At 44.2% G+C, this 27,877-nt stretch overlaps 1 protein-coding gene across 1 annotated transcript in view; it reads right to left on the reverse strand.

Moving 5' to 3' along the window:
* TMEM88B (transmembrane protein 88B) overlaps positions 1–26,845 on the reverse strand; it is a 70,611-nt gene extending 43,766 nt beyond the window's left edge. Inside the window, exon 1 of the mRNA XM_033921295.1 lies at positions 26,088–26,845. Coding sequence (XP_033777186.1) covers positions 26,088–26,357 — 270 coding nt within the window. The 5' untranslated portion in view covers positions 26,358–26,845. The remainder of the gene's footprint in view (positions 1–26,087) is intronic.
* Between the last annotated feature and the right edge of the window lie 1,032 nt (positions 26,846–27,877).

Consider the following 27,877-nt stretch of genomic DNA (forward strand, 5'->3'; position numbering starts at 1 on the left):
ATAGAAATACCACCCAATGACAAACACATTTTGATTAGTAATCATATGAGAATACGAAATCAGGTACAAAACTAATCACTTTACAACCTTCCCATACCTGGCAGCAAAATGGTGGAATTCTATACCAGCACAATTAAGGAATACCTCCTCCTACCAAAACATTCGTAAAGGCCTAAAAACCTATCTATTTGGAAAATATCTTACTCTCCACCCTTCCCCCCCAAACAACAGGCTATGACCAACAGAAACCAAACAAGATACCAACCACCTCTCTCATCTCAATAGAAAATCAAGCTCTCTACCAGTGGCATGTGGTCAGGGCCTTCAGGGGCTTTGCCTCACCCCCTAAAGGCCCTGAGGGTACTGCTCTGAATGTTATTGGTTGAGCAGGCAACCGGCAACTGCTTCTCAGCCAATCAAATTCCGAGCAGTACTGTCAGGGCCTTCAGGGGGTTCAGAGAATCCCCAGCCCAAGAGCCTTGCTTGCTGAGGGTTTTTCTTTTTGTTTGATGCAGGCTGCCACTCAACAAACCAAATTTCATCAAGCAAAAAAGTAAACAACAAAAAACCCCCAAATAGATAATAATTTTTAAAACCCTCAGCAAGAACAGTTGGAAGGAATGCAGCTATAGAGCTGGGGATTCATTGAATCCCCTGAAAGTTCTCACCACTTGCCACTGCTTTCTACTTATCAATCTCCCCAGTAACCAGGAAAATGACACTATACTAGAACCTGTAATGTCAAGCTTACAACACCAGATATGGCCAATCTTCTCTCCAAACCATACGCCATAATCATATGCCTACATGAACACAAACCAAGATTTCATAAACCTTAATGAAATAATGTAAATCCTGGACATGGACAGGCTCTTCTAAATTGTAAATCACATAGAACTCCTTCTGGGGCATATTGGTGATCCATAAGAACATAAGAATTGCCACTGCTGGGTCAGACCAGTGGCCCATCGTGCCTAGCAGTCTGCTCACGCGGCGGCCCCTAGGTCAAAGACCAGTGCTCTAAATGAGCCCAGCCTCACCTACGTACTTTCCAGTTGAGCAGGAACTTGTCCAACTTTGTCTTGAATCTCTGGAGGGTGTTTTCCCCTACAACAGACTCCGTAAGAGCGTTCCAGTTTTCTACCACTCTCTGGGTGAAGAAGAACTTCCTTACGTTCGTACAGAATCTATCCCCTTTCAACTTTAGAGAGTGCCTTCTCATTCTCCCTTCCTTGGAGAGGGTGAACAACCTGTCTTTATCATGTACAGCTATCCCTCCATATTTGTGGGGGTTAGGTGCAGAGCTGGCCCGCAAATTGTGAAAAATCGTGAATAAGTTTTCGGCCGGCTCTGACCCATTCACACCTCCCTCTGCATCTCCGGATCGTACCTGGTGGTCTAGCGGTGATGCAGGGCAGGAGCGATCTTCCTATGCTCCTGCCCCATGCAGAGCCGTCATCAAAATGGCTGCCGTGAGTTCCTGTTGTAGTCTCGAGGGAGAAGAGTAATGTAATGTAATCCTGCAGCTATGATTACAGAAAGAAGTTGCTAGTGGAAGAGGGACATTGGATCCACTGCCAAAGTGGAAGCTATTGCTGGAGCCCCAGGGAGGTCAAAACAGCTATTGTTGCTGCAGCCACTGTAGGAGAGACATATCTGCTGGATCTGTGCTAAATGAGGGTTCTAAATTTTGAAGGCCTCACCTGCCACTAGAATCATCAATGAGAAAGGAGGGAACTGTGTCCTGCTGGGACAAGGAGAGAAAAAAGAAGAGGATTATCGGAGAAACTAAAAATCAGAGTGATGCTGGGAGAAAGGGAAAGAAAATACTGAAGGATGGGGGAAAGAGATGGAAGGAGAGGAGAGGAAAAGAAAAAAAAGGAAGAGATGAGAAAGAAGGCAGTAGAGAAAAAGAACTGAGTGGAGAGAGATGAATGGAAGGAGAGAGAGGGAAAGGAGAGAGTGGAGGCATTGAGGGTAGAAAGGAAGAACGTTGGGAGATGTTAGAGAGAGAGGGAAAGGAAAAGGGGGAGGTCATTAAAATTTTAATCAAACCATAGTAATGACTTTGAAGTAATGTGGCCTTTTACTTAAGAGTATTGGAATTCTACTCCAGGATCTTAGTCTATTTCTATATATATATAATTTTTCACCTCATGGCTTCTGTCCTTTAAATATTCTTCTGATATTTACCTAGACATATTGAATCTTTTCCCCACAGTTTTTCTCATATTTTTCTTCTTGTAATAAATACTGATAAAATCCCAGAATAAACAATAAAATTAAAAGATAAACCTTCAACAGGAGACTCTTTTCTAATGATTCTCTACTGTCCAGAATTGAAAGGTGTTTTATAGACAGTTGGACTTAATTAAAATGTGCTGGGCTGGTGGGTACCATACTCTATAGCTGGATTCAAACGGAGCCAAAGAATGAATGCACCCAGCAAGTGGAACCTTTCACTTTTAGGGGAAAACACCCTCCAGGGATTCAAGACAAGGCTAGACAAATTTCTGCTGAACCGGAATGTACGCAGGTGAGGCTGGTCTCGGTTAGGGCACTGGTCTTTGACTTGGGGGGCCGCCGCGTGAGCGGACTGTCGGGCACGATGGACCACTGGTCTAACCCAGCAGCGGCAAGTCTTACATTGTTAAGAGATTTCCTCAGAAACTCTTGTGTCACTTGACCTTCCACTGAAACACAGTGAGGTTCACTCTGTTTCAAAACAGACAAGAAGTTTCAATGTGAGAACTAGGATGGGGTGGGGGGGGGAGGTGTCTCCTCCCAATAGTGCAGTCATAGAAACATAGAAACATAGAAAGATGACGGCAGAAAAGGGCTATAGCCCATCAAGTCTGCCCACTCTACTGACCCACCCTATTAAGTCTGAGTACTAATGACCTAGTTCCTTAACTCGACCCTCGTAAGGATCCTACTAGGGCATCCCATTTATTCTTAAAGTCAATAACGCTGATGGCCTTGATCACCTGCTCTGGAAGCTTGTTCCAGTGATCTACAACCCTTGGGAAGGGGTAAAACGCGGACCTCACGGACCTGACGGACCTCGCGGATCTAAACCCGTACGGCCTTAAAAATCTGAGGTCCGTGTCGGTCCGTGTCCCTGCCGCTTGTAGTTTCTGTCGCTGACAGACCTTGATTGAGATTTGAGCGCTGACGGATCCGTCTCAGCATAGGGAGGGAAAAGTGTTGGGATCCGTCAGCGCTAAAAAATCTCTTCGAGGTCTCTCAGAGCCAGAGACTAGTGCTGGAGTTTGGAGACTTCTTTTCCATAATGCACGTCCAAAACCTATGTCCCCGCTCTCTTGGCTTCTGCTCTGCCGCTCCAGCACTAGTCTCTGGCTCTGACAGACCTCGAAGAGATTTTTAGCGCTGACGGATCCTAACACTTTTCCCTCCCTATGCTGAGACGGATCCGTCAGCGCTCAAATCTCAATCAAGGTCTGTCAGCGACAGAAACTACAAGTGGCAGGGACACGGACCGACACGGACCTCAGATTTTTAAGGCCGTACGGGTTTAGATCCGCGAGGTCCGTCAGGTCCGTGAGGTCCGCGTTTTACCCCTTCCCACAACCCTTTCTGTGAAGAAATACTTCCTTATGTCACTATCGAATTTCCCTCCTCTGAGTTTGAATGGATGTCCCCTCGTGACCGAGGGTCCCCTGAGAAAGAAGATGTCTTCTTCCACCTCGACACGTCCCGTGATGTATTTAAATGTCTTAATCATGTCCCCCCTCTCCCTGCGCTCCTCTAGAGTGTAGAGCTGCAATTTGTTTAGTCTTTCTTCGTACGAGAGACCCTTGAGCCCCGAGATCATCCTAGTCAGCCTTGGATGGAGGGAGACCCCTTCGAGGATGTATAGCCAGCAGAGCTGTTTAGGCAGGCGTCAGGTCAAAAGCGCGCCGGGACAAAGGCGCGAGCAGACAACTAAATGACAGATGAAATTTAATCTGGTTGATATGCAGAAGTACCGATGAGGCCTGTGACTTATTTGTTAAATCATGGTCACTTAAAATGAAGAAATTGCGCCTCTCTGAGCTCTGTTGAGTAGGAACTGTCTCATGTGTTTGTCTACATTAACGTAAGAGCATAAGAATTGCCGCTGTAGGGTCAGACCAGAGGTCCATTCTGCCCAGCAGTCCACTCACGCGGCGGCTTTAGGTCAAAGATCAGTGCTCCAAATGAGTCCAGCCTCATCTGCGTACGTTCCAGTTTATCAGGAACCTGTCCAACTTTGTCTTGAATCCCTGGAGGGTGTTTTCCCCTATAATAGAATCCGGAAGAACATTCCAGTTGTCTACCACTCTCTGGTTGAAGAAGAACTTCCTTACGTTTGTACGGAATCTATCTCCTTTCAATATATATAACAGTGCTATAGAAATAAGTAGCAATCAGTGGTGTACAGTGAAGGCTTTCAGGGGATTCAGTGCATCCCCAGCTCTACAGACCTGTTTTTTTTTATTTTTTGTATACTTTTTGCTTGATGCAGTTTGATTGGTTAAGTAGGCAACCTGCTCAACCAGTCAAACTGCATCGAACAAAAAGTTTATAAAAAAGCAGGGATCTTGAGCTAGGGATTCTCCAAACCTCCCTGAAGGCCCTGACAGTACTGATCTGAATTTGATTGGCTGCGCAGCATCTGTCTGTTGCCTGCTCGACCAATCAAATTCAGAGCAGTGCCCTCAGGGCCTTTAGGGGGTGGGGTGAATCCCCCGGAGGTCCTGATCACATGCCTCTGGTAGCAGTAGTAATAGTAAATGGCCAGTGAGATCCATTTAGGACTGGAGTGGGATTGTGGTATTCTACAGATGAGGTTTAAAGCTATATAGGAGTGGCAAAATTCAGCTGATTAAATGCATAAATGTATGAAAAATAAATAATTATTAAAACTTTAGAGGGGGTCTAAGAACATGAAAGTTAAGTGGGGGAGAGGAGTTTGCATGGTTGAAAGATTACCTTGCAAGGGTGTCCAACTTGGCTCTCACCAGATTTCCACAACGAATATGCTTAAGGTTTGTTTGCATACAGTGAAAGCAGTGCAAGCAAACAGATGTCATGCATAGTCGTTGTGGAAATCCTGAAAACTTGACTGGATTGCAGCCCTCGATGCCCAAGGTTGGACACCCCTCTAGAGCAGTGTTCTTCAACCACCGGTCCATGGACCAGTGCCGGTCCACAGAAATTTCCTGCCGGTCCACAGGGCTAGCACATGCATCAGGCTCAAAACAGTGTTCTTCAACCGCCTGTCCACGGTGCGATCAATGCAGCGTTATCTTCAAGCCAGCTCCCTCTTCCTAACTGATTCAGTGCACAAAACCATGAGCAGTGGCTCCTATGGGCATCCTGCGCCTGAACTGGAAGCCTTCTCTCTGATGCAACGTCAGAGGGAAGGCTTCCAGATGAGGCACGGGACATGCAAGGTGCAATTAGTACTATTATGGGGGCGGTGTCTGTGGTGGAGATTGGGTAGAGATGGGCGGGGTCTGGCCCACGACTTAGCCCCGTGTTCTTCAACCGCCGGTCCACAGAATAGTTATTTTATTTCTGCCAGTCCATAGGTGTAAAAAGGTTGAAAAACACTGCTCTAGAGTATCTAATTCCCTATCACCAGTTCTGGCTATATAGGGAATGGTGGTTTATCCTTTCAGTTGTTTGAGTTCTAAGATATCCTTTGAATCTAATATATAAAACATTTAGAACAAATTGGAGAAAATATTATTTCACTCAACAAACAATGTGAATATTTTTGCAGGGGATATGGTCAAGATATCTAGCTTCCATGGATTTTAAAAGATTTTAAAACAAGGTTAAGGGAGTGGGGCGGGAGGGCAGGATGGGGCATGATATGGACAGAACTGGGTGGGCCTGGAGGCGTGGCCATGGGTCCAGATTTTCCTTCGGGAAAATCTGTATGAAGGTATTATGGTGAGAAGTGCACCTGGGCCCTTTATAATAATAATAATAACAGTTTATATACTGCAGGTCCGTGAAGTTCTATGCGGTTTACAATGATTAGAAATGTTACAGATTGAGTGAATAAAAAAGTTACAGATTGAATGAATAAACAAAGTACAGATTTAGCGACAGGTGGTTCTTGCGCTCGGTTGTTAAGGACTAAGATTGAATAGGTTGGTTTCCTAAGTATTTCAGGAATAGATGTGTTTTTAGGCGTTTCCTGAATTCTCCATAGGTAGTAGGCACAAAGCAATTGTTCAAGGTCTTTACCCCATAATGCTGCTTGATGTGCGAGAAGATGTTGATGTTGACTTTTACATTTACAACCTCTAACCGGTGGAGAAACGAAGTTCAGGTGTGAGCTTCGCTTGTGTCTGTTGGCTGAGAAAGAGAAAAGGTCTGTTATGTATTTAGGGGCTAAGCCATAGAGTACATTGAAGCAAAAACAACCAAACTTGAATTTCAGACGTGCCTCCATCGGTAGCCAGTGTAAAAGTCGATAGGAAGGTGTCACATGATCAAACTTCTCCAATCCACAAAGTAGTCTAAGCGCTCTATTTTGAACTAGTTGCAATCGCCGCATGTACTTCTGGGGGAGTGCCAAGTAGGCGATGTGAGGTTCACTGAGTGTCCCCTAGTTGGGATGTCTGTGTGGCCAGACTCCTACATCCCAGTGGCTTGTTATGTGTGCTTTTCTTTTCAATGTTTGTTTTTTTTTTTTCTTTTCAAAAATGGTTCAAAAAGATAGATGCACTGAAAATAAACACATCAGAGAAATGGCCATTTTTGGAACAAAAAGATAAGACTTTTTTTTGTTTCAAAAATGGTCACGTTCGCGACTGGATTTCTGTGTGTGTTCTGCAAAACGTCCAAACTCAGGCATCATATTGAAAATACCCCTCCACATGCCTGGACTCGGAAACCAAAATTACAAGCTTCTACGTTACTTGGCCCCTCTGCAAATTGCAACTGCTACAGAATATGGAAGCTCATTTTCTCACAGTTCCAAAATATCATGATGCTAGCCTGGAGCAATGGTGCATGGTTCAGTGCAGAGAAAAGTTGAAAGTGCAGATTTTTCTATTTTCTATTTTTTTTTTTTTTTTAAATCTCAGGGCTCTCCAGATCCAAGGACTCTTGTATTTGCAGGAAGTTCTTACTAAAGGCTCCTTTTACTAAGCCGCAATAGCGTTTTTAGCGCACGCGTCATTTTAGCATGCGCTAAACCCGCCCTATGCAGCTAGAACTGACGCCAGCCCTAAATCTATATTCCAGGACACCTCTTGAGATCTGCAGAGAATTCTCTGCTGATGGTACCAATTGTAAAAAGAAAAGGCTAGACACGAAAGAGTAAGGCTTTCTCTTTTGCAATACCATCCCTCTGGAATGCTCTGCTTAAGAACTGCAGAGATAAATTAGGCATTATCCGACCTTCCAAAAGAAATTTAAAAAAAAAAAAACTTGGCTTTTTATCCAAGCTTTCACAAGAAATGTATGAACACCTGTTTAGGCTTACACTTTATTAACTGTTTGCTTAGACTGTATTAAACATGATAAAGGTTTAGTGATGTTGCAGATTAGGGGGGAGACAATGTATCTGTACAGGTGTCACTGTATTGCAATCAATCTTCTCTATATAACATATATAGTAAAGAACCAAAATGTCTAAACCACTTAAAAATGTCTTTGTGAAAGCAGATCATGTGGATACAATGTTACCATTCGAAATGCCTCACATCTTCAGACTGACAAAAGAGTAGCATAACCCAATCTGGCATTAATCGTCATTGATCCCGGCAACTATTCTGTACAAATTTTTTTTTTTTTTTTTAATACAGTGGTGCCTCGCATAAAGAACGCTGCACACAACGAACTTCATTTCATGATTCATACAACGAACTTCGTTTCACACACGCTGCCGATGTATTGCATCCTTCCGCGCAGGCACTGCAGGCAGTCGTTAGTCACTGCGCTTAACTTAAGCACATATCGCGGCAATCGTTCTTCATTACGAATTAAATCACGCACGCACGCATGTATCACGGCAGTCGTCCTTTTAAGATAAACTCAATATTTTTTATATATCATGGCTTCTAAAAAAAGCAGGAAGGTGATTTCTGTTGAAATGAAGCGGGAAATAATTAGAAGGAGTGAATGTGGGGTAAAACAGTGTGACCTCGTCAAAGAGTTTGGCCTCAGCAAGACCACCATTTTCACCATTTTGACAAATTTATCTTTTTTTATGTCATCTTAGCATATTTTATGCTGCAGAACAAATTATTTTTTTTAACATGTATTGTTATGGGAAAACGCGTTTCACATAACGAACTTTTCGCATAACAAACTTGCTCCTGGAACCAATTAAGTTCGTTGTGTGAGGCACCACTGTATATCTATTGCTTTTATTCTTTTACTTATAATTGTCTAATGGATGGTGTTATAAATTATTTAAAGACTTAGCTATGATGCAGCAACACCCCATGCCGACGCGTTTCAACACTTTCATCGGGGTCGGGAATGTACAAAGTGCGGTATGAACAGGGCAGGATTAATTCGTCGAGGGACCTAGTGTACTTCCTGCCCCGCCCCACCCCACCATGCGCCCAGGCGGAAACAGGAAGCTGCGTCAGAGGGAAGCTTTGAGCAAGCAGCACCGCTTGCACAATTACAGTTCCCGTTGCCTTTCTTACCCGCGTTGCTTGCTTGTCTTATTTTCCATCGATGGGGGGGGGGGGGAGACGCGTTGCCGATCGGGGGGGGAGCCCGCATTGCCGATCGATGCAGGAGGAGCCCATCGCCATTTGGAAAAAACAGTGTTGATGCCCTCCTTCATCGGGGCCCCCCTGACCATTTCGGCCCCTAGGCACGTGCCTTCTTGGCCTATTGGTTAATCCTGCTAACACACCAAAGCTGCCACCGTTGTTTTTAAAAGCAACAGATATATATATATTTTTTAAATTCATACAGAATAGTTGCCGGGATCAATGATGATTAATGCCAGATTGGGTTATGTTACTCTTTTGTCAGTCTGAAGATCTGAGGCATTTCGAATGGTAACATTGTATCCACATAATCTGCTTTCACAAAGACATTTTTAAGTGGTTTAGATCAGTGTTCTTCAACCTTTTGACACCTATGGAACGGCGGAAATAAAATAATTATTTTATGGACCGGCAGTTGAAGAACACTGGGCTAAGTCGTGCCCATCTCCACCCAATCTCCGCCCCAGACCCCACCCCCATAATAGTACTAATTGTAACACCATTTTTCCCATCCATTTTTCATATACACACTCAATATAATTGTATTAAAAACACATAATGGTTAACCACAAAATTAAAATACACAAAGCACACTGTATGCTTTTCAACATTCATTCCTACCAGAAAACAGATAACCCCATGCAAATGCAGGACCAAAAACTAAAAGTTCTAATATTCACAAACAAACCCTAAGATGCAAGGCTGTGCAAGCAGAACAACCCCAGAGGAAAAGAAACAAATCAATCACTAAATAAAAAATAAAAGCATTTCCCCTACCGTTATTGTCTCTCTCCCTCCTTGCTGTGCCTTGCCTTCTGGCCTGCCCCCTGGTGTTATCTTTGGGCTGGTCCACGGTGCAATCAACACGGCATCTTTGGGCCGGCTCCCTGAGTAATGCATTGCACAAAGCTGTGGGCAGCGGCTCCTCACGCGCGTCCCGCACCTCATCTGGAAGCCTTCCCTCGGACGTTGCGACATCAGAGAGAAGGCTTCCAGTTCAGGTGCAGGACATGAGTAGGAGCCTTTTCCCATGGCTGTGTGCACTGCAGCACTCAGGGAGCCGGCCCGAAGATGCCGCATTGATTGCACCGTGAACCGGCAGTTGAAGAATGCTGTCTTAGGCCCAGCAGAAAATTTCTGCGGACCGGCACCAGTCCATGGACCAGTGGTTGAAGAACACTGGTCTAGATTAGACATCTTGATTCTTTACTATATATGTTATATAGAGAAAATTGAGTCCAATACAGTGAGACAAGCCTGAACTATGGCACAAGCTCTGTACAGGTGTGTTATAAATTGGCTCGTGCTATAGTCTACTTCAGTGGCATAACGAGGGTGAGAGGCGCCCCCCCTCGCTCCTTCCCCACCCCCCTGCCATGTGCCCTTTCCTTTCTCCGTACCTCTTTAACTTTCCCGGCATAAATAGCATCCCTAACTTGCTGCCTGCGTTGGATTCAGCTCTCCCTCTGATGTCATTTCCTAGGCCCAAGGCCTGGAAGTGACATCAGAGGGAGAGCCAACGCAGGTGCAAGCAACAGGTTGGCGTTGCTGCTCTTGCCAGTGAAGAGCTAGAGGTACCGGGGGGGGGGGGAGGAAGGAGTGGGGAGGCAGAAAGGAGAATGGGTGCTGGCACCCCCACTAAGACGTCACCTGTGGTGGACCACTGGTCCACCCCAGGTCTACTGGTGCCACTGGTCTATGCTTTAAGCTGCTTTCAGTTTTATTTGATTATATTCTCATGTTTTATTTTAGTACTTTTGATGTTGTGATTATCTCATTATGGAGATAATTTTGGAAGCATTGCTGCCATTACCATGTGGAGATGGCCTGGGACGTATAGATTTCACAGAGGTGTGTTTTTGGAGACTTTTGGCAGCACTTTATGGACTAGTTGCTTTTATGTGCCCAACTGCAGTATTTTGGTGCCGCCATTGATGCCAGTCTTAGACATGGCGTAAGTGGTCACTCCTAAAGTTTGGTGTGTAACTGCGGACTTATTTTAGTGTTCTGTAATAGGTTTGGCATGCAACTCTGTCATTATAGAATACTAGGTTAGCTCATAAGTACCTGGCAAGATCCCAAAAGAGTAAAATAAATTATCCTAGAAATAAGCAGTGCATTTTGTCAAGTCCTTCTTAATGGTTTATGGACTTTTCTTTTAGGAAATTATCCAAACCTTTTTTAAACCCTGCTAAGCTAACTGCTTTCACCACATTCTCTGGCAGCAAATTACAAGTTTAATTACACACTGAGTGAAGAAATATTTTCTCCAGTTTATTTAAAATTTACTATTTAGTAGCTTCATTGCATGCCCTCCACCCCCTCTAGTTCTAGTATTTTTGGAAAGAGTAAATAAGCGATTAATGACTACTCGTTCCACACCAATTTAGTATTTTATAGATCTTTGTCAAATCCCTCCTTAGCTATCTCATCTTCAAGCTGAAGAGCCCTAGCTGCTTTAACCTTTCTTCTTAGGGAAGTTGTCCCATCCCCTTTAGCATTTTTACCGCCCTTCTCTTTATCTTTTCTAATTCCTCTATATTTTTGAGATGTGATGACTAGAATTGCTCACAACAGTGGTTTTTAAACCTGTCCAGAGGAACCCCCAGCCAGTCAGGCTTTCAAGAAATCCCTAATGAATATGCATGAGGCAGATTTGCATGCCTGTCACCTCTCTTCTAGGCAAATCTGCCTCAAACATATTCATTGGGGATATCTTGAAAACCTAAATGGCTGGGAGTCCCCCAGGAAAGGTTTTAGGACCACTGGCACACAGTATTGGAGGTGCAGTTTCACTACTGAGCGATATGAAAGCATTTTTGCTTTCCATTCCTCTCCTGACAATTCCTAACATTCTATCAGCTTTCTTAAGTCACTGTCGCACACTGGGCAGAGGGTTTCAAAATAGAGAGCAAAAATGATAGGGAAGAAAAGAGCTGGTACTTCTGGTACATTTGCCCCAGGTGCCACCCCAAGGCTCATAGTACTACAGGGGTAGGTGTGCCTCCCTTTCTTCTGCAGACATCAGGCCCACCTGGTTCTCCACACGGGATTTCAGACAACCAGGAGCACAGCAACCTGTCGGGCATGAGATGAACCAGACGGCAAGATGCCCATGCTCTCCAGAGGCCTATGATTTCCCAGACATGAGCAACCTCAAAAGTGTTGAGCAAGATAACAACTGTAAATAATCTCCCAGTAAATTAATAGCAGAGCTGGTACATTGCAATCTGTCTACACTCCGTTGATTTGCACATATCAATTAATCCCAGGTGACTAATTTCATTGGTGATCATTAACAAGCCAACTAGGAAAATCAAGCTGTCAATGAGGGGGAAAAAAAAGGATGAATTGTGCAATTTCTCTCTCTCTCTACCTCTACCTCTCTCTCTCTCAACACAAGCACACACGACCTGTGATTGAGACATTTAAGTACATCACAGGTCGTGTCGAGGCGGAAAGCGATATATTCTTCCCCAGGGGACCCTCGGTCACAAGGGGGCACCCGCTCAAACTCAGAGGAGGGAAATTTAATGGTGACACCAGGAAGTATTTCTTCACAGAAAGGGTAGTAGATTACTGGAACAAACTTCCGGTGCAGGTGGTCAAGGCCACCAGCGTGCTCGACTTTAAAAATAAATGGGACATCCACGTGGGATCCCTACGGGGGTCGAGCTAAGGAACTGGGTCTTTAGCACTCAGACTTGATGGGGTGGGTCAGAAGAGTGGGCAGACTTGATGGGCTGTAGCCCTTTTCTGCCGTCATCTTTCTATGTTTCTATGTTTCTATACAATATGTACACATATTTAGGTTGAAATTAGATCTCCTTCAGTCATCCACAGAAGAAGAGTCGTATATGTGTGATTTAGACCAGTGGTTCCCAACCCTGTCCTGGAGGTCCACCAGGCCAATCAGGTTTTCAGGATAGCCCTAATGAATATGCATGGGGCAGATTTGCATGCCTGTCACTTCCACTATATGCAAATTTATCTCATGCATATTCATTAGGGCTAGCCTGAAAACCCGATTGGCCTGGTGGTCCTCCAGGACAGGGTTGGGAACCACTGATTTAGACATGAATAGTATATCACAGCAGGAGGGCAGGACTGGCATTAGGGGGTTTGGAATGATGGTGATTGCCCTAGAACCCAAGCCAGAGAGAGCCCCAAGCCTGCTTGAAGCCAAAGGAGACACTGGCTTTGGGGTCCTGTCCCAAGTTTCTGCCCTGGGTCCCAGCATATCCAACTAGAGCAGTGGTTCCCAAACCTGTCCTGGGGGACCCCCAGTCAGTCAGGTTTTCAAGATATCCCTAATGAATATGCATGAGAGAGATTTGCATATAGTGGAAGTGACAGGTATGCAAATCTCTCTCATGCCTATTCATTAGGGATATCTTGAAAACCTGACTGGCTGGAGGTCCCCCAGGTTTGGGAACCACTGAACTAGAGCAATCATGTTATCCAGTTCCAGAAAGGAGACTTTAAGGCAATCCTGGATTTCTAACAAGTCTATCCTTCTGCACTGTCATAGCACTGCAGCCATGATTTCACTGGACTTGAATCAGGCTTCAGATACTACCTGCTTTTGGCATGTAAATTCAACCCTGCTTGAACCAGGTAACTTGGCAGCTCTGCTCTAACTCCATTCCTGATAGAGGCAAAAAATGGTAACGGATTAATTCCAGTAAGCATGGGACAAAGACAGAGCTGGAGATTAAGTAGGGCCAGTGATATGCAGTAGAAAGAGCTTTTTATTGTACTAGAGCAAGGGTAGGCAATTCCAGTCCTCGAGAGCCAGAGCCAGGTCAGGTTTTCAGGATATCCACAATAAATGGTGCATGAGATAGATTTGCATCTTGAGGCAGTGCATGCAAATCTAAATGGTCCATCGTGCCAAGCAGGACCTGTATAGTAATCCTCTATCTATACCCTTCTATCTCCTTTTCCTTCAGGAAATTATCTAATCCCTTCTTTAACCCCAATACCATACTCTGTCCTATCACACCCTCTGGAAGCACACATCTAGTGGAGATAAAGAGTGGATGAGGTTGCTTTGGGGTACTGGGAAATGGTATTGGGAGTGGGAAGGAACTAGCGGTATTAAGTCGTTTGCAGGAATTTCTTGAAAAGTAGGGTCTTTATTTTTTTTCTGAATGTTTTGTAGTCTGGGGTCATAATCAGTCGATTGGAGATTTGGTTGTCGAGTTTTGCTGCTTGTGTGGCTAGGAGGCCATCATATAGTTTTTTCCGTTTGATTTCTTTGATTAGGGGGGTGCGTGAATGGAGTGTGGGTTTTCCTATGTCTAATTGATGTAGTTTGGATGAGGCGGTTGTTCGGGTAGGTTGGGCTGTCACCGTTTATGGTTTTAAATAGTAGACAGTAGAATTTGAACAGTATTCTTGCCGGAATTGGAAGCCAGTGAGTTGAGCTATGCCTCTGTGATGTGGTCGTGTTTCCTCAATGAAAAGATAAGTCTCAGTGCTGTGCTTTGGATTGTTTGTAGTTGTTTTATCATTGTTGCTGGGCAGGGGAGGTAGAGAATGTTGCAGTAGTCTAAAAGGCCCAGGACTAGGGATTGTACTAAGAGCCGGAACTGTGTTCTATCGAAGGGTTTTATGAAACTTTAAATAAAACTTGGAAACTTTTGTAAACCATTTAATTTTTATTTGGAATAGATAGTATTTCAAATCAATAAACTGTAAGACAGACATAGCACATGAGATGGGTTCATAGACAACGACGCAAAAGACAAAGGCGCGCGTCGACAACTGAGCGCAAGACGGAGGCGTGTGCAGAAGAAAATTACAGTTTTTAGGGGCTCCGATGGGGGTTTATGTTGGGGAACCCCCCCCCCCCCGCTTTACTTAATAGACATCACGCCGGCGTTATGGGGGGTTTGGGGGGTTGTAACCCTCCACATTTTACTGTAAACTTAACTTTTTCCCTAAAAACAGGGAAAAAGTGAAGTTTTCAGTAAAATGTGGGGGGTTACAACCCCCCAAACCCCCCAAACCCCCCACAACACCCCCACAATGCGGCACAATCTCTATTAAGTAAAGTGGGGGGGTTCCCCCCCCACGCCCCCCCGTCAGAGGCCTAAAAACAGTAATTTTGAGTGGTGCGCACCTCCGCGCTGCGCTCAATTGTCTGGGCGCGCCTTTGTCCCGGCGCGCTTTTGACCTGACACCCATGAGATGTGGTCATTATTTGCTCTTGTGTAACACGTTCTGTTTCTAAGCTGTAGTGGTTTTCGAAACAGAAACAAACGCCGCACGCCTGCTGAGTCTGACTGCCTCCCCCACTGGGAGACTCATTCCTCTCTGTACGAGAAATTACACACCGCATTTTGTCTTCCATCTCTCAAGCAAATGTACTGTAGGTTGGAGGTTTAAGGGTGAACCCTTCATTCCCTCTCTGCCTCAGCCTTTAATATGAGAAGGGCTGACAAGAGGGACTGAGGCAGGTCCCACTGAACTCTGCAAAGTGCTTCCTGCACACACCCGAAATGAGCTCACACGAGGGAAATTTGGCCTCCAGCTCCCAACAGCCATAAATAATTCAAAGGGCCACAGCTGTGAGAGAAACGCATTCGACAAACGCCGGGAAGAAACACACTGAGGTTCTTCAAAGTTTTCCTGCATGTTAAAACTGTCAAGTGGGGCAAACCTTTGTTCTCTCTTGAACAGGTGCTGAAGGCTTTGGAGGGGGCTGGAAAGGAAGCATCTGTTATTAAGTGGCCATTAATTTTATGGGGCAAACCAGTGCTTAATTCCATAAAGGGAAATCTGCATGAGGAGAGGAAGGGTGAGAGTATCTCTTTAACTCCCTCCTGCGCTATAGCTAGTGTTGAAATATTAAGAACATAAGAACATAAGCAATGCCTCCACTGGGTCAGACCCGAGGTCCATCGTGCCTAGCAGTCCGCTCACGCGGCGGTCCAACCGGTCCAGGACCTGTGCAGTAGCCCTCTATCTATACCCCTCTATCCCTTTTTCCAGCAGGAAATTGTCCAATCCTTTCTTGAACCCCTGTACCGTACTCTGTCCTATTACGTCCTCTGGAAGCGCATTCCAGGTGTCCACCACACGTTGGGTAAAGAAGAACTTCCTAGCATTCGTTTTGAATCTGTCCCCTTTCAACTTTTCCGAATGCCCTCTTGTTCTTTTATGTTTTGAAAGGTTGAAAAATCTGCCCCTCTCTACTCTCTCTATGCCCTTCATGATCTTGTAGGTCTTTATCATGTCTCCTCTGAGTCTCCGCTTTTCCAGAGAGAAGAGCCCCAGTCTCTCCAAGCCAAGGGCCTTATGGGCTAAATATATTCCCCATTGACCAAAATGGTAGAACACCTTAGTACATCTGCACAGAGCATCAGGGTTGAAATTAGAATTCATAATTTTCAGCGCACAGGGAAAGCAGGCTGAGAAGAACTGGAGTGGGAGAACACTATAGAAAATTGAATGACTGAAAGTTTGCCACTGCTGCTCAGATTAAGCTTTCTCCAGTCTGCTTTTAAAGCCACACATGTGCTGGGGTGGGGGGGGGGGGGTGCGCGCGCGCGCTGTCTTGGGCACAGAGTGCATTTTTGCGCTAATCAGCAGATCTGCATTAGCATACACCAACTGATTAGCGCAGGATTACTGCGTGAGCCCATACCACCAACACAATAATGTCGGTAAGTGCTACTGCAGTCAATTTTTTTTTTTTTTAATTTATAAGTTTTCAATATTTACAAACCAAGTAAACAAACACTTGTACAGAAAGTTAATTAGTCAGAATACTACTTCATACAATGTAAATCATACCTTAATGCCATTTACAAAGAAAATTTAAAAACTAAGAAAAAAGTTTTGACTAAGTCGCTCAAGTCCTCAACCTAGGATTCCAAGTTACATACAGACGAAAAATAAAGGAAAATATACTATAATATAGCAAGATAACTACAGATAATGTTGAGGTAGGAGCATCTCTATAACTATTGAGCACTTGATTTTCCTTCATCTAGCTGGGACATTGCCAAAAAAAGCACTTAATTGTTGGGGTTCAAAGAAGACGTATTTAACTGAACGGTGGCAAATAATACACTTGCAAGGATGTCTCAAATAAAATGTTGCCCCCAGTGAAGTGACTCCTGGTCTCAGGAGAAGAAATTCTCTACGATGCTTTTGAGTTTCACTTGAAAGATCAGGAAACATTTGAATTTTACACCCAAGAAACTCTTTCTGTTTATTTTTGAAGAAAAGCCTCAATAACCACATTATATCGGTTCATAGACAATGGCGCGAAAGACAAAGGCGCGGCCGGACAATTGAGCATAGCGCGGAGGCGCGCGCCGCTCTAAATTACTGTTTTTAGGGCTCCAACGGAGGGGGGGCGGGTGGGGGATCCCCCCACTTTACTTAATAGACATCGCACCGGCATTATGGGGGGGTTTGGGGGGTTGTAACCCTCTACATTTTACTGTAAACTTAACTTTTTCCCTAAAAACAGGGAAAAAGTGAAGTTTTCAGTAAAATGTGGGGGGTTACAACCCCCCAAACCCCCCACAACGCCCCCACAACGCAGCGCTTGATCAGTTACTAATGGTGCTTGATCAGTTACTTTAATCTGTAGTTGATTCCCTCCTTTATTAGGCGAATAATACACTTGGGGAAAAAGGTGGCAAAGTTTCCTCTGGAATTTGTAGAATTTCCACCAGGTGCAGTAATTTTTTTATGTTAAAGTAAGAAGAGGGCCAAAAAGGAAATTATAACAAATTTCAAGATGTGTGGAGGCCATTAATAGATTATTGTAAAGATTAAAAATATTCTTCCCTGTATAAAAATTTTAAGACATTAAGGGGAGGAGGGGGAGGTATTTTTGATTATAATTGAAACAAATCATTTTCATAAATAAATAAGGGAGGGGTAATATTTTATATTATGATGATCAATTATAGGATTTCAAGTGTATTTGATAAATGTCAATATTGTACTTGATTTAAGATTTGAAATGAATAAAGATTAAAAAAAAAAAAAAAGAAAAAGTAAGACAAGGGTATCTCCTCCACACCCCTTTCAATAGGCTCACACTTATGACAGGCTTTTTTCAATGTTCACCGACCCTCAGAGGTGCCACCATGATACTCAAAATGTTTCATAGTAACTGGCTTCACGCACCATATCTTCACCGGGTCATACTATTAACGATTCTCTACCTTTTAAGTTTAGTATTTTTTTAAACATTTTGTCAAACTATTTAAACCAAGGTACTTAGCTTTTGCCTTTTTGCCTATTAGGTGGTCAGTTTGTAGGGACACTTATGCCGACACGTTTCACCCAGCGGGTTTTTTCAAGGCTCATATCCCTAAACTAGCTTTCGCCGCCTTATCAAACCACCAAGTATTGTTAAACAAGGTGCGCTACAGGGGTTAGCACGTTGGACATTTCATCACGCGCTAACCCCTGCGGCAAGCCAAAAAACTAATGCCTCCTCAATGGAGGCGTTAGCAACTAGCGTGGCAGGCGGTTGAACGTGCGGTATTCCGCGCATTAACCGCCTACCGCACCTTGATAAAAGGAGCCCTAAGTTAGGCACCTACCCCAAAATTAATTTTTTTAAATCATTTTTTAATTGGTTTTTAATGGCACTGTTCAATTAACAGCGCTGATTGAACCAATTAAAAATTTAAGTTAGGCACCTAGATCAGGTAGACACTTTTTATAGAATCAAGGCCTAAATGCTAAGAAGCCTAAGCTTTATTAAAAGGACCCTCTTACGATGAGGAAACGCTTACTGTAGGCGAACGTACCTCATTTCAAACTACAGTTGAAAAAATTGGGACCTAAATTCATCATTTTATCTAGTCCGTTTGGCTACCTTTTCGGCACCTAGACACTTCTAAAACAGGTCTAGCTCAGAACATCTAAGTTCCATCTAGGACGTTCTGTGAAAGGTCTGAATATTGCCACAAAAGTCCAAGTCTAAACCGGCCCACGGCTCGCCCAAAACACGCCTCTAATATGCCCCTTTCTAAGTTTGACATTTTGGAGGGCGAACGTCTCAGAAAATGTCTACGTTCTTTGTTTCGATTATCGGCACTTGGATGTTTTGCAGAGAAAAAAGTCCAAGTACTGAATGGACGTTTTTGTGTTTTGAAAATGCCCCTAATAGGTACATACATACATGGAGGGAGGATTGCACAATATACGTATATCTTGGATGAGTAATATATTTTCCCATCGCCAAACTCAATTGGAACTTGAGTTGCCTGGGATCGCTGCTCTCATGTTTAGACAGTTCCTTCTTATGTTGACGACTCTCTCCTGGGTGTTGTTAAGCCTTGCTTCCTTCAGGTTTATGGGGAGACAGCTGCATACTGAAAACGAGCCCATCTGTCCAGTACTGTGCAAGTGAAACACACCAATTTTGTACTATATATATATATTTTTTTGCCTATGCAAATTGTCTTGCATGTTTTCCTGTCAACGATCCTAAACAGCTGGCATATCATTGTATTAGGGCTCTAAAAACATAAACATGGGGGTGTCAAAGCCTGATGGATTGATCATGCTTGTGTCAGGGAGTAGAAGAGGTTTGAAAGTTTGGGTACAGGCCATGGACAAGAGGGGAGCTGTTGTTGTGTTGCATTTGAAAATATCATATGTGCATCTCCCAAGAGAACGATCAAAGCAGGGTAGATTGGAAGGTCCAATTTGGTCTTAATCTGTTGTTGTTTACTATGTTACTCCATTACTAAAATGTACTTAAACCCAGAAACTACTGAAGGAATTACAGAAAATGCAACCGCAAATGTGGACAATTCTTTCAGATTTGTAGATCCTGGAAACCCCTCGACCTTTAGGATCTCTATGCTTCTGTCTCCTTTAAATGCCTGGCACTTTGCTAAAGGGGCAGCTCTATAATTTGGCACCAAGAAGTAGGCGCTAAGCACGCCCCTTTGTAGCGCTTAATTCTGTAACAGCACTTAGATGCGCCAAAGTCATTATAGAATACTAGCACAAACCCGCTTTGGCATGCCCTAAGTTTGGCATGATCATTTATGCCAGGTCAATGGCTAGTGTAAATGGGCATGCCTAGGTGCACCAATCAACACGAACCATCGATAGTATTCTATAACTTGCACGCATTGTCTGGTGATATGCCCAGGCTCCAACCATGTCTATGTTCCCCTTGCAGTCAGGTGCTATAGCAGTAAAATCCTACCTCTCCACATGAAATTACCAGAAAACGAGACTCTTTGTTGTATATTACATAAGTCGATTTCTAGAGCTTCAGGCTGTAATTCCTAAGGGCCAGATTCTGTATCCAACCTTAAAACCACCTTAAAAGTGTCAGCCACGCATCGTCGCTGGTTTCAGAATTGTGCCTACGGAAAACATAGGCCCCAGAAATATAGGCCAGGGTTTTCCATGCCTACATTTCCGGCACCTATCTTTGCACGAATCGCGCCTATGCAGGTACTCTAGGCCGCCTAACACCACTTCTAGTGTTGGCCACGCCTACTCTGACATTTGGTGGCCTAAAGCAATTCCAATGCCTTTTATTTAGGCGCTGATAAGCACTTCAACCTCACCATTTTTTTACGTTTCTAATGGTGTTCTTCAAGTAACTTAGGCACTGGTTTTAGAATTTTCCACAAACTGCCTAATTATACTATGTTTTGTTTGACCCTGTTATGTAAGTGATCTATAGAGTTTCCCAGCCCCTTCGTTATATTTATGTATATTTGATCTGTAACTCGTTCTGCGCTGTCTTGGGAGGACGAGCTACAAAACTAACTAACCCCCTCCTTTTATGAAGCCGCTCTAGGCTTTTTATCACTGGCCATGGCAGTAAAAGCTCCAACACTCATAGAATTTCTATGATTATCAGAGCTAATACCACCACGGCCAGAGATAAAAAAGCACAATGCGGCTTTATAAAAGGGGGCATTAAAAAAAATACTTTATAGAACATTGCCTAGTGCATCTCTGTGCATCACTGCCTATTACTGGTGTCAATGATGTGCACAAGTGACGTGTACTTCTAGGTACATGTTCCCACTGCCAATTACTGGTGTCAATGATGTGCACAAGTGGCGTGTACTTCTAGGTAATGTTCCCACTGCCAATTACTGGTGTCAACGATGTGCACAAGTGGCGTATACTTCTAGGTACATGTTCCCACTGCCAATTACTGGTGTCAATGATGTGCACAAGTGGCGTGTACTTCTAGGTAATGTTCCCACTGCCAATTACTGGTGTCAACGATGTGCACAAGTGGCGTATACTTCTAGGTACATGTTCCCACTGCCAATTACTGATGTCAATGATGTGCACGAGTGGCATGTACTTCTAGGTACATGTTCCCACTGCCAATTACTGGTGTCAAATGATGTGCACAAGTGGTGTGTACTTCTAGGTACATGTTCCCACTGCCAATTACTGGTGTCAAAGGATGTGCACAAGTGGCGTGTACTTCTAGGTACATGTTCCCACTGCCAATTACTGGTGTCAAATGATGTGCACAAGTGGCGTGTACTTCTAGGTACATGTTCCCACTGCCAATTACTGGTGTCAATGATGTGTACAAGTGGCGTGTACTTCTAGGTACATGTTCCCACTGCCAATTACTGGTGTCAATGATGTGCACAAGTGGCGTGTACTTCTAGGTACATGTTCCCACTGCAAATTACTGGTGTCAAATGATGTGCACAAGTGGCGTGTACTTCTAGGTACATGTTCCCACTGCCAATTACTGGTGTCAAATGATGTGCATAAGTGGCGTGTACTTCTAGGTACATGTTCCCACTGCCAATTACTGGTGTCAAATGATGTGCACAAGTGGCATGTACTTCTAGGTACATGTTCCCACTGCCAATTACTGGTGTCAAATGATGTGCATAAGTGGCGTGTACTTCTAGGTACATGTTCCCACTGCCAATTACTGGTGTCAAATGATGTGCACAAATGGCGTGTACTTCTAGGTACATGTTCCCACTGCCAATTACTGGTGTCAAATGATGTGCACAAATGGCGTATACTTCTAGGTACATGTTCCCACTGCCAATTACTGGTGTCAAATGATGTGCACAAATGGCGTGTACTTCTAGGTACATGTTCCCACTGCCAATTACTGGTGTCAAATGATGTGCACAAATGGCGTGTACTTCTAGGTACATGTTCCCACTGCCAATTACTGGTGTCAATGATGTGCACAAGTGGCGTGTACTTCTAGGTACATGTTTCCACTGCCAATTACTGGTGTCAAATGATGTGCACAAATGGCGTGTACTTCTAGGTACATGTTCCCACTGCCAATTACTGGTGTCAAATGATGTGCACAAATGGCGTGTACTTCTAGGTACATGTTCCCACTGCCAATTACTGGTGTCAAATGATGTGCACAAATGGCGTGTACTTCTAGGTACATGTTCCCACTGCCAATTACTGGTGTCAATGATGTGCACAAGTGGCGTGTACTTCTAGGTACATGTTCCCATGGAGTACTGATAAAGCCAAAAAACATGGAAAAAACAGAAGTACTCTTTATACAGAATTTAATTTCTTCCTCCCTCCCCCCCCAAAAAAAAAAAATAAAGTGACTAATGATTTCCATCTCTTCTTTTTAAACTGTGGCCTCCTATTTGCCCAAGCTCTGTACTTGTTCTTAGAGCTCTTCTCATACCAATTACTGGTATTTGATTGGTTCCCAGCGGTTTGGATTTATAGTAAAAATATGAAGTTTGAAAATAGGCCATATCTATTTAGATTGTTTCTTCATGTCCTGAATTAAATATCCATAATTATCCCCTGGGATAGCAGGTGGTAAACCAGGGATGATGGTAATAGGTTTGCTCTACATGGATGACGTCTGCTTCTTTGGCGCATCCCGGATCTTAGCAAGAACAGCAATTGACATTATGTGATGAGTCTGAAAGATCTTCAGGATTAAGAGTGAACTGTGTGAAGTCAGAGACTAACCTGTTCAAAGAGTGGGATTTGGATCCTGAACCGCCACTTTTCTCCACCAGTTCTTCTTCACCCAGAAAGTGGTAGAAAGCTGGAACGCCCTTCCAGAGGCTGTTATAGGGGAAACACCCTCCAGGGACTCAAGACAAAGTTAGACAAGTTCCTGCTGAACAAGAACTTGCGCTGGTAGGGCTAGTCTCAGTTAGGTTGCTGGTCTTAGACCAGAGGGCCTCCGCGTGGACATGATGGACCACTGGTCTGACTCAGCAGTGGCAATTCTTATGTTCTTATAAACGTGATTAAAATATTGGTGTTGCGATTTGGGAAAACAGAAGAACTCAGAAGTATCAGAAAGAGAGTTAGTTATCGATCTGAAGTTAAGGCTTTGGAAACAAACATACAAACGAAAAAATCTTCATCGTGGGTAAGGGCATGTTGTTCAGACATGAAGCATTCTCCATGCTGCTTTATGGCCATCTCTGAAAAGAGTAGTCAGAATCATTACTACGGTTATCATCTCAATAATCTGGAAATCCAAGATGGAATGTGTCACTTAAAGAGAGGAGGCGAGTGTCTAACCTCATCACCATATTTTGGGGCTTCCATACGCACAAATGTATCAAAATCACCTGGCAAACTAATAAGAAAAGCCAAGCACAGTACCTCATGGCCTAGTTCTTCTTCCTTGCTTATGCTCTCTGCTAGCTAAATTATAAATAAAGTGTTAATTGCTTAACACAGGTCATAACATACAGGGTGGTCATTTGTTCAAAAGAGCCTGTGGTGGGTCTAGGCCAGGGACAGGCAGTTCCGGTCCTCGAAAGCCACAGGCAGATCAGGTTTTCAGGATATCCACAATAAATATGCATGAGATAGATTTGCATCTCAAGGAGGCGGTGCATGCAAATCCATCTCATACATATTCATGGTGGATATCCTGAAAACCTGACCGGTCTCTGGCTCTCGAGGACCGGAATTGCCTGCCCCTGGTCTAGGCTGTGAATTAAAAACCTTGTGTCAGGAAGCTGGGTGTGATGCTGCTGTGGTGATTGTGATCCAGTGTTTGTAGTACGGAACAAAGACCGTTGGCGGCAGTCAGGCTGGCATTGCTTTTCATACTCCCTTGCTTTCTTTTTGCATATAGTAATCTACTGATACAGAAGATGAAAGATTCATTAAATACAAGTAACGTCTTGTAAAGGTGCCCTGTGAGTCTCATTCTCTTATGAAAGGCTTTTTATATGCTGGAAGGTTCTGAGACGTTAGCTAATTCATGACCATAGAACCTAAAATTGGATCAATTATAAAAAAAAAAAAAAAAAAAAACACATGGCAAAAGAATGGGACGATTGTTGCTCATCCCTACTTGTCTTTCTCCATCTGAGCTTTTAATACCCAGGAGAGAAGACGATGCTTGTTATTATAAGCAATTACTGTATTTCTAATGTACATCTTTGCTCAAATGGAAATTTCTGCCTAAGGGTGTCTTAGATAGAGGCAGGAGGATTTATATTTTACCTTTGAAGATGCCTGCCTCAGGATTTATATCCTACAAAAAGCTGAGCAGTAAGAGAGGATGCCCCATGCACTTGTAAACCCTGTGTGGAAACTTTGCCACCTGAAACAGAAGAACGGAAGGTGCATTTTTCGAAAGTGTAGCCTATTTAATCTACATATTGTGTTACTACTGTGTTTGTCCTAGAAAAGACTTCTGGCTACAAGACCTTTTACTTATTTGACCTTGGTTATATTATAATTATTATTATCTAATTCCAATGAAAGGTGGAGGGAAGCTGGAGGAGCCTCAAAATCAAAGCATCCTATATAGAAGATATTCTGGCTAGGACCTCTGGAGGTCTTATGGTCTATCTCCCTGCTGCCCAGGCAGGACCCATGGTACCTAAACCATCTTGGAGAGATGTGTGCTTAAAGTTCCAAAATCACATTAGTAGGAAACTTTGGGAAGTAAATAAAGTTATTTAAATATTCATTTCACATCTACCCATATTGAAGGAAATTCACCTTTAAGGTGCCACTGAGAAAAAAAAAAAATCGCAAATATGTTCTGACACACAAATATAGACTTACACACAGACATACAAATTAGAGGTCTGCACGAGAAAGGGGATCGCGGGAATCCCGCGGGTCCCGCGGGGGTCCCACAGGAATCCCCCCTAACCCATGGGAGTCCCACAGGGACCCCCCCTCTGGCCCACGGGACTTCCACAGGGACCCCCCTCTAGGCAACGGGACTCCCACGGGGGTGGAAGGCTTTGGAAACAGGGTTCGTCCATATAATATAATGGACATGTCAGCCTTAGTAAAAGAGGGGGTTTATAAGTTAATTACCTGAACAGAAAACAAAAAATGGGTTCCACCAAAGAGATTTCACAAGGAAAACAGCAGCACAAACACAAAAGAAACTGTGGAATGGATGATCCTGTCAGAAGTAATTGCTGCTTTTTATGGGGACGGGCGGGGATAGAGGTAATTCCTTGCGGGGGATGGGTGGGGATGGAGAGGATCCTGGTGGGGACGGGTGGGGATGGAGGATCCTGGTGGGGACAGGTGGGGATGGAGAGGATCTTTGAGGGGATGAGTGGGGATGGGTGGGATTTCTGTCCCCGTGCAACTCTCTAATACAAATACATGTAGATGCCTGCAACAACATATGCAAATCTTAACAAACACGAGCATACACCCATACCCAATACATATTGACACACGTACAGTCTTTAAAACTTGCAACTATCTTAATTAAGACATTCAATTTACTCTTACTAAGGGCTCCTTTTACGAAGGTGCGCTAGCATTTTTAGCGTACGCACTGAATTAGCGCGCGCTAGCCGAAAAACTACCACCTGCTCAATAGGAGGCAGTAGTGGCTAGCATGCGCAGCATTTTAGTGTGCACTATTCTGCACATTAAGGCCCTAAAGCGCCTTTGTAAAAGGAGCCCTAAGGGTCACTATGCTATTCTCCCATAGGTCCACTTGTGGCCAAAGATAACACTGCCCTGGGTTCCGGCGAAATGTGCATTTCATGGCTAATTCTTCGCCTTCCACCCTACACATCACCTTAAGTTGTTTTCTTCTAGCACCTCAGCCAACACCAATTCTTCAAGGGGTCGTGCAAGGAATGCGAAGCTAGTGAAAATGATGTCGTGTCAAAGATGGGATATAAAACCTTTATGGACTGGTCCTCCACAATGCTCCAAAACACTTTACAACCATCCAAAACCTCCAATCTTTCCTTTTCATAATTTCAGGATATGTGTCTCTGCGTCCCCTAACTAAACAAGCCCCTTGCTCGTAGCATCCATGTCCCCCCACCTCTTCTTTCAATCTATGTACAACAAACTCTATTTTGGGGTGGGGGGAAGACTGAGATCTGCCGTACTTACCCTAGAGTGGCATTTGAACCCAAAGTACACTACCACAATAGTGGGCAGAAGCATCACGCTGAAGATGGTGGCCATGAAGGCAACATTCATCAGAAAGACTAGGATGTTCATGGTGGTGACCAGCAGAGTCCAGGCCCAACAGCTGCACACGCTGCGGCGCTCCATGGGGAGCAGCTGATCCTTTATGTCGTAGGGTGGAAGGCTAGGGATCATCCGGGAAGTGTCCGAGAGACTGTCCACCTCAAAGTCGTCAATTTCTTGGTCAGACATTTTCAGGGAATTTCAAGATTAGTTTAGCTCACTTTATTTCTCTTTTCTCCCTTTCGGTTTCCCTTTTCTCTTGGATTTTTCCCTCTCTTCTTTTTCTTCTTTCTGCCTCCTGATTTTTTTAAATCTTTTTTTTCCCCTTCCTGCCCTGTTTTCAGGCAAAAAGAAAGCGGCTACCTTTAGGAAAGCCGAGTGAACGGATCGAGGAAGATGCTTTCTCCTTGGCTGGGGGAGGAGAGGGAGGGGATCTTTTCTTTTTTTTTTTTTTTTCCTGCAGTAGCTGGAGATGGAGTTGAGAGAAGAGTTCCTGCTGATGCTGCCAGAGTTGGTCCAGCCTCTGTGCCTTCCACGGGGTTTAGCAGTCTAAGAAGCTGCACACAGGTAGTGAAGCATCCTTTCCTTCACATCCCATGGCTGCCAGGGGTCCCTAAGACATCAGAGGTGACCAGCTTCCTTTATCCCCAGTGGCAGAGTCCTAATCGTGCAACTTTCTTCCAGTGAGCAGGGTCCCCCCTCAGGGCTTCTTTCCCAGTTTCACAAATAAGCCCGATGGCTTCAGGGGGTGCACAAGAAGCTTCCCGAACCCTAAAGTGTCAGCAGCTAGGTGGGCTCGGCCATGGTCGGGACCGGGAAGCAGCTCTGGCAGGGATCGGGCAGGCTGCTGTGCTTGTGCCTTCCTTGCGCTGGATGTGCGAGGCTGCCTCTCTCTCCCCTCCTCCTCCTCCTCCTCCTCCTCCTCTGCTCTTCCGACTGCGTCTGTTCCATCGCTTAGAATGTGCTCACACCAGGCGTACCTGGTCCCCGCTCTCAGCCCACGAAAGGCTCCGGGTTCCCACTTAACTCTCGAACCATTCGCCGCGGCTGTTCTCATCCCGGGACAAAAGAAGTGCCGCCTTTCTTGAACCGGAATCCAACGCCGCAAAGATTGATTTTCGGGCGAACTGCGACGTTTCTTGGGGAAACAGCCGGTGCCTAATAATTCGCACGGTTGGGCTCGTGGGCTAGTGGTATCGTGACTAATTAATCAAGAAGAGAATTCATCTCAAAAGCAAAAGTTTCCGAAACTGTAGATGACAATCCGCGGATGCTACCTTTGCTGAACTCGGTACAACTAAGATGAACAGGGCTCGCCCTACCCGATTCATCTTCCCGAATATAAGCCCACCCTGGCCTTTGATGGCCTGCCTGACTGAGCCCGAGCCCGCAGCTCTTCAGCCAACCTGCTCTGCATTTTAGGGAAGCTTGTGTTATCCTCAGTAGCATCTTAGACTGTGACTGGTGGGGGGGATTTCAGGACTAGGAGCCCAAGGACAGCAACCTTACAAATGGACTGCAAGCTGGGAGAAGAAACCCATTTAAGAAAGATGCACTTGGGATTCAGAACACCGACTCATTATTTTTTCTTAATTTAATTTAACATTTTATTGAAGAAAGCAGTAAATATACAATAATATAATACAATAAAATAGTCATTACATTAAAATTCATCATATTAATTTCCATCAAATGTCTTTCATTTCTTC

This window comes from Geotrypetes seraphini, chromosome 15 (assembly GCF_902459505.1).
Source record: "Geotrypetes seraphini chromosome 15, aGeoSer1.1, whole genome shotgun sequence".
NCBI lineage: Eukaryota > Metazoa > Chordata > Amphibia > Gymnophiona > Dermophiidae > Geotrypetes > Geotrypetes seraphini.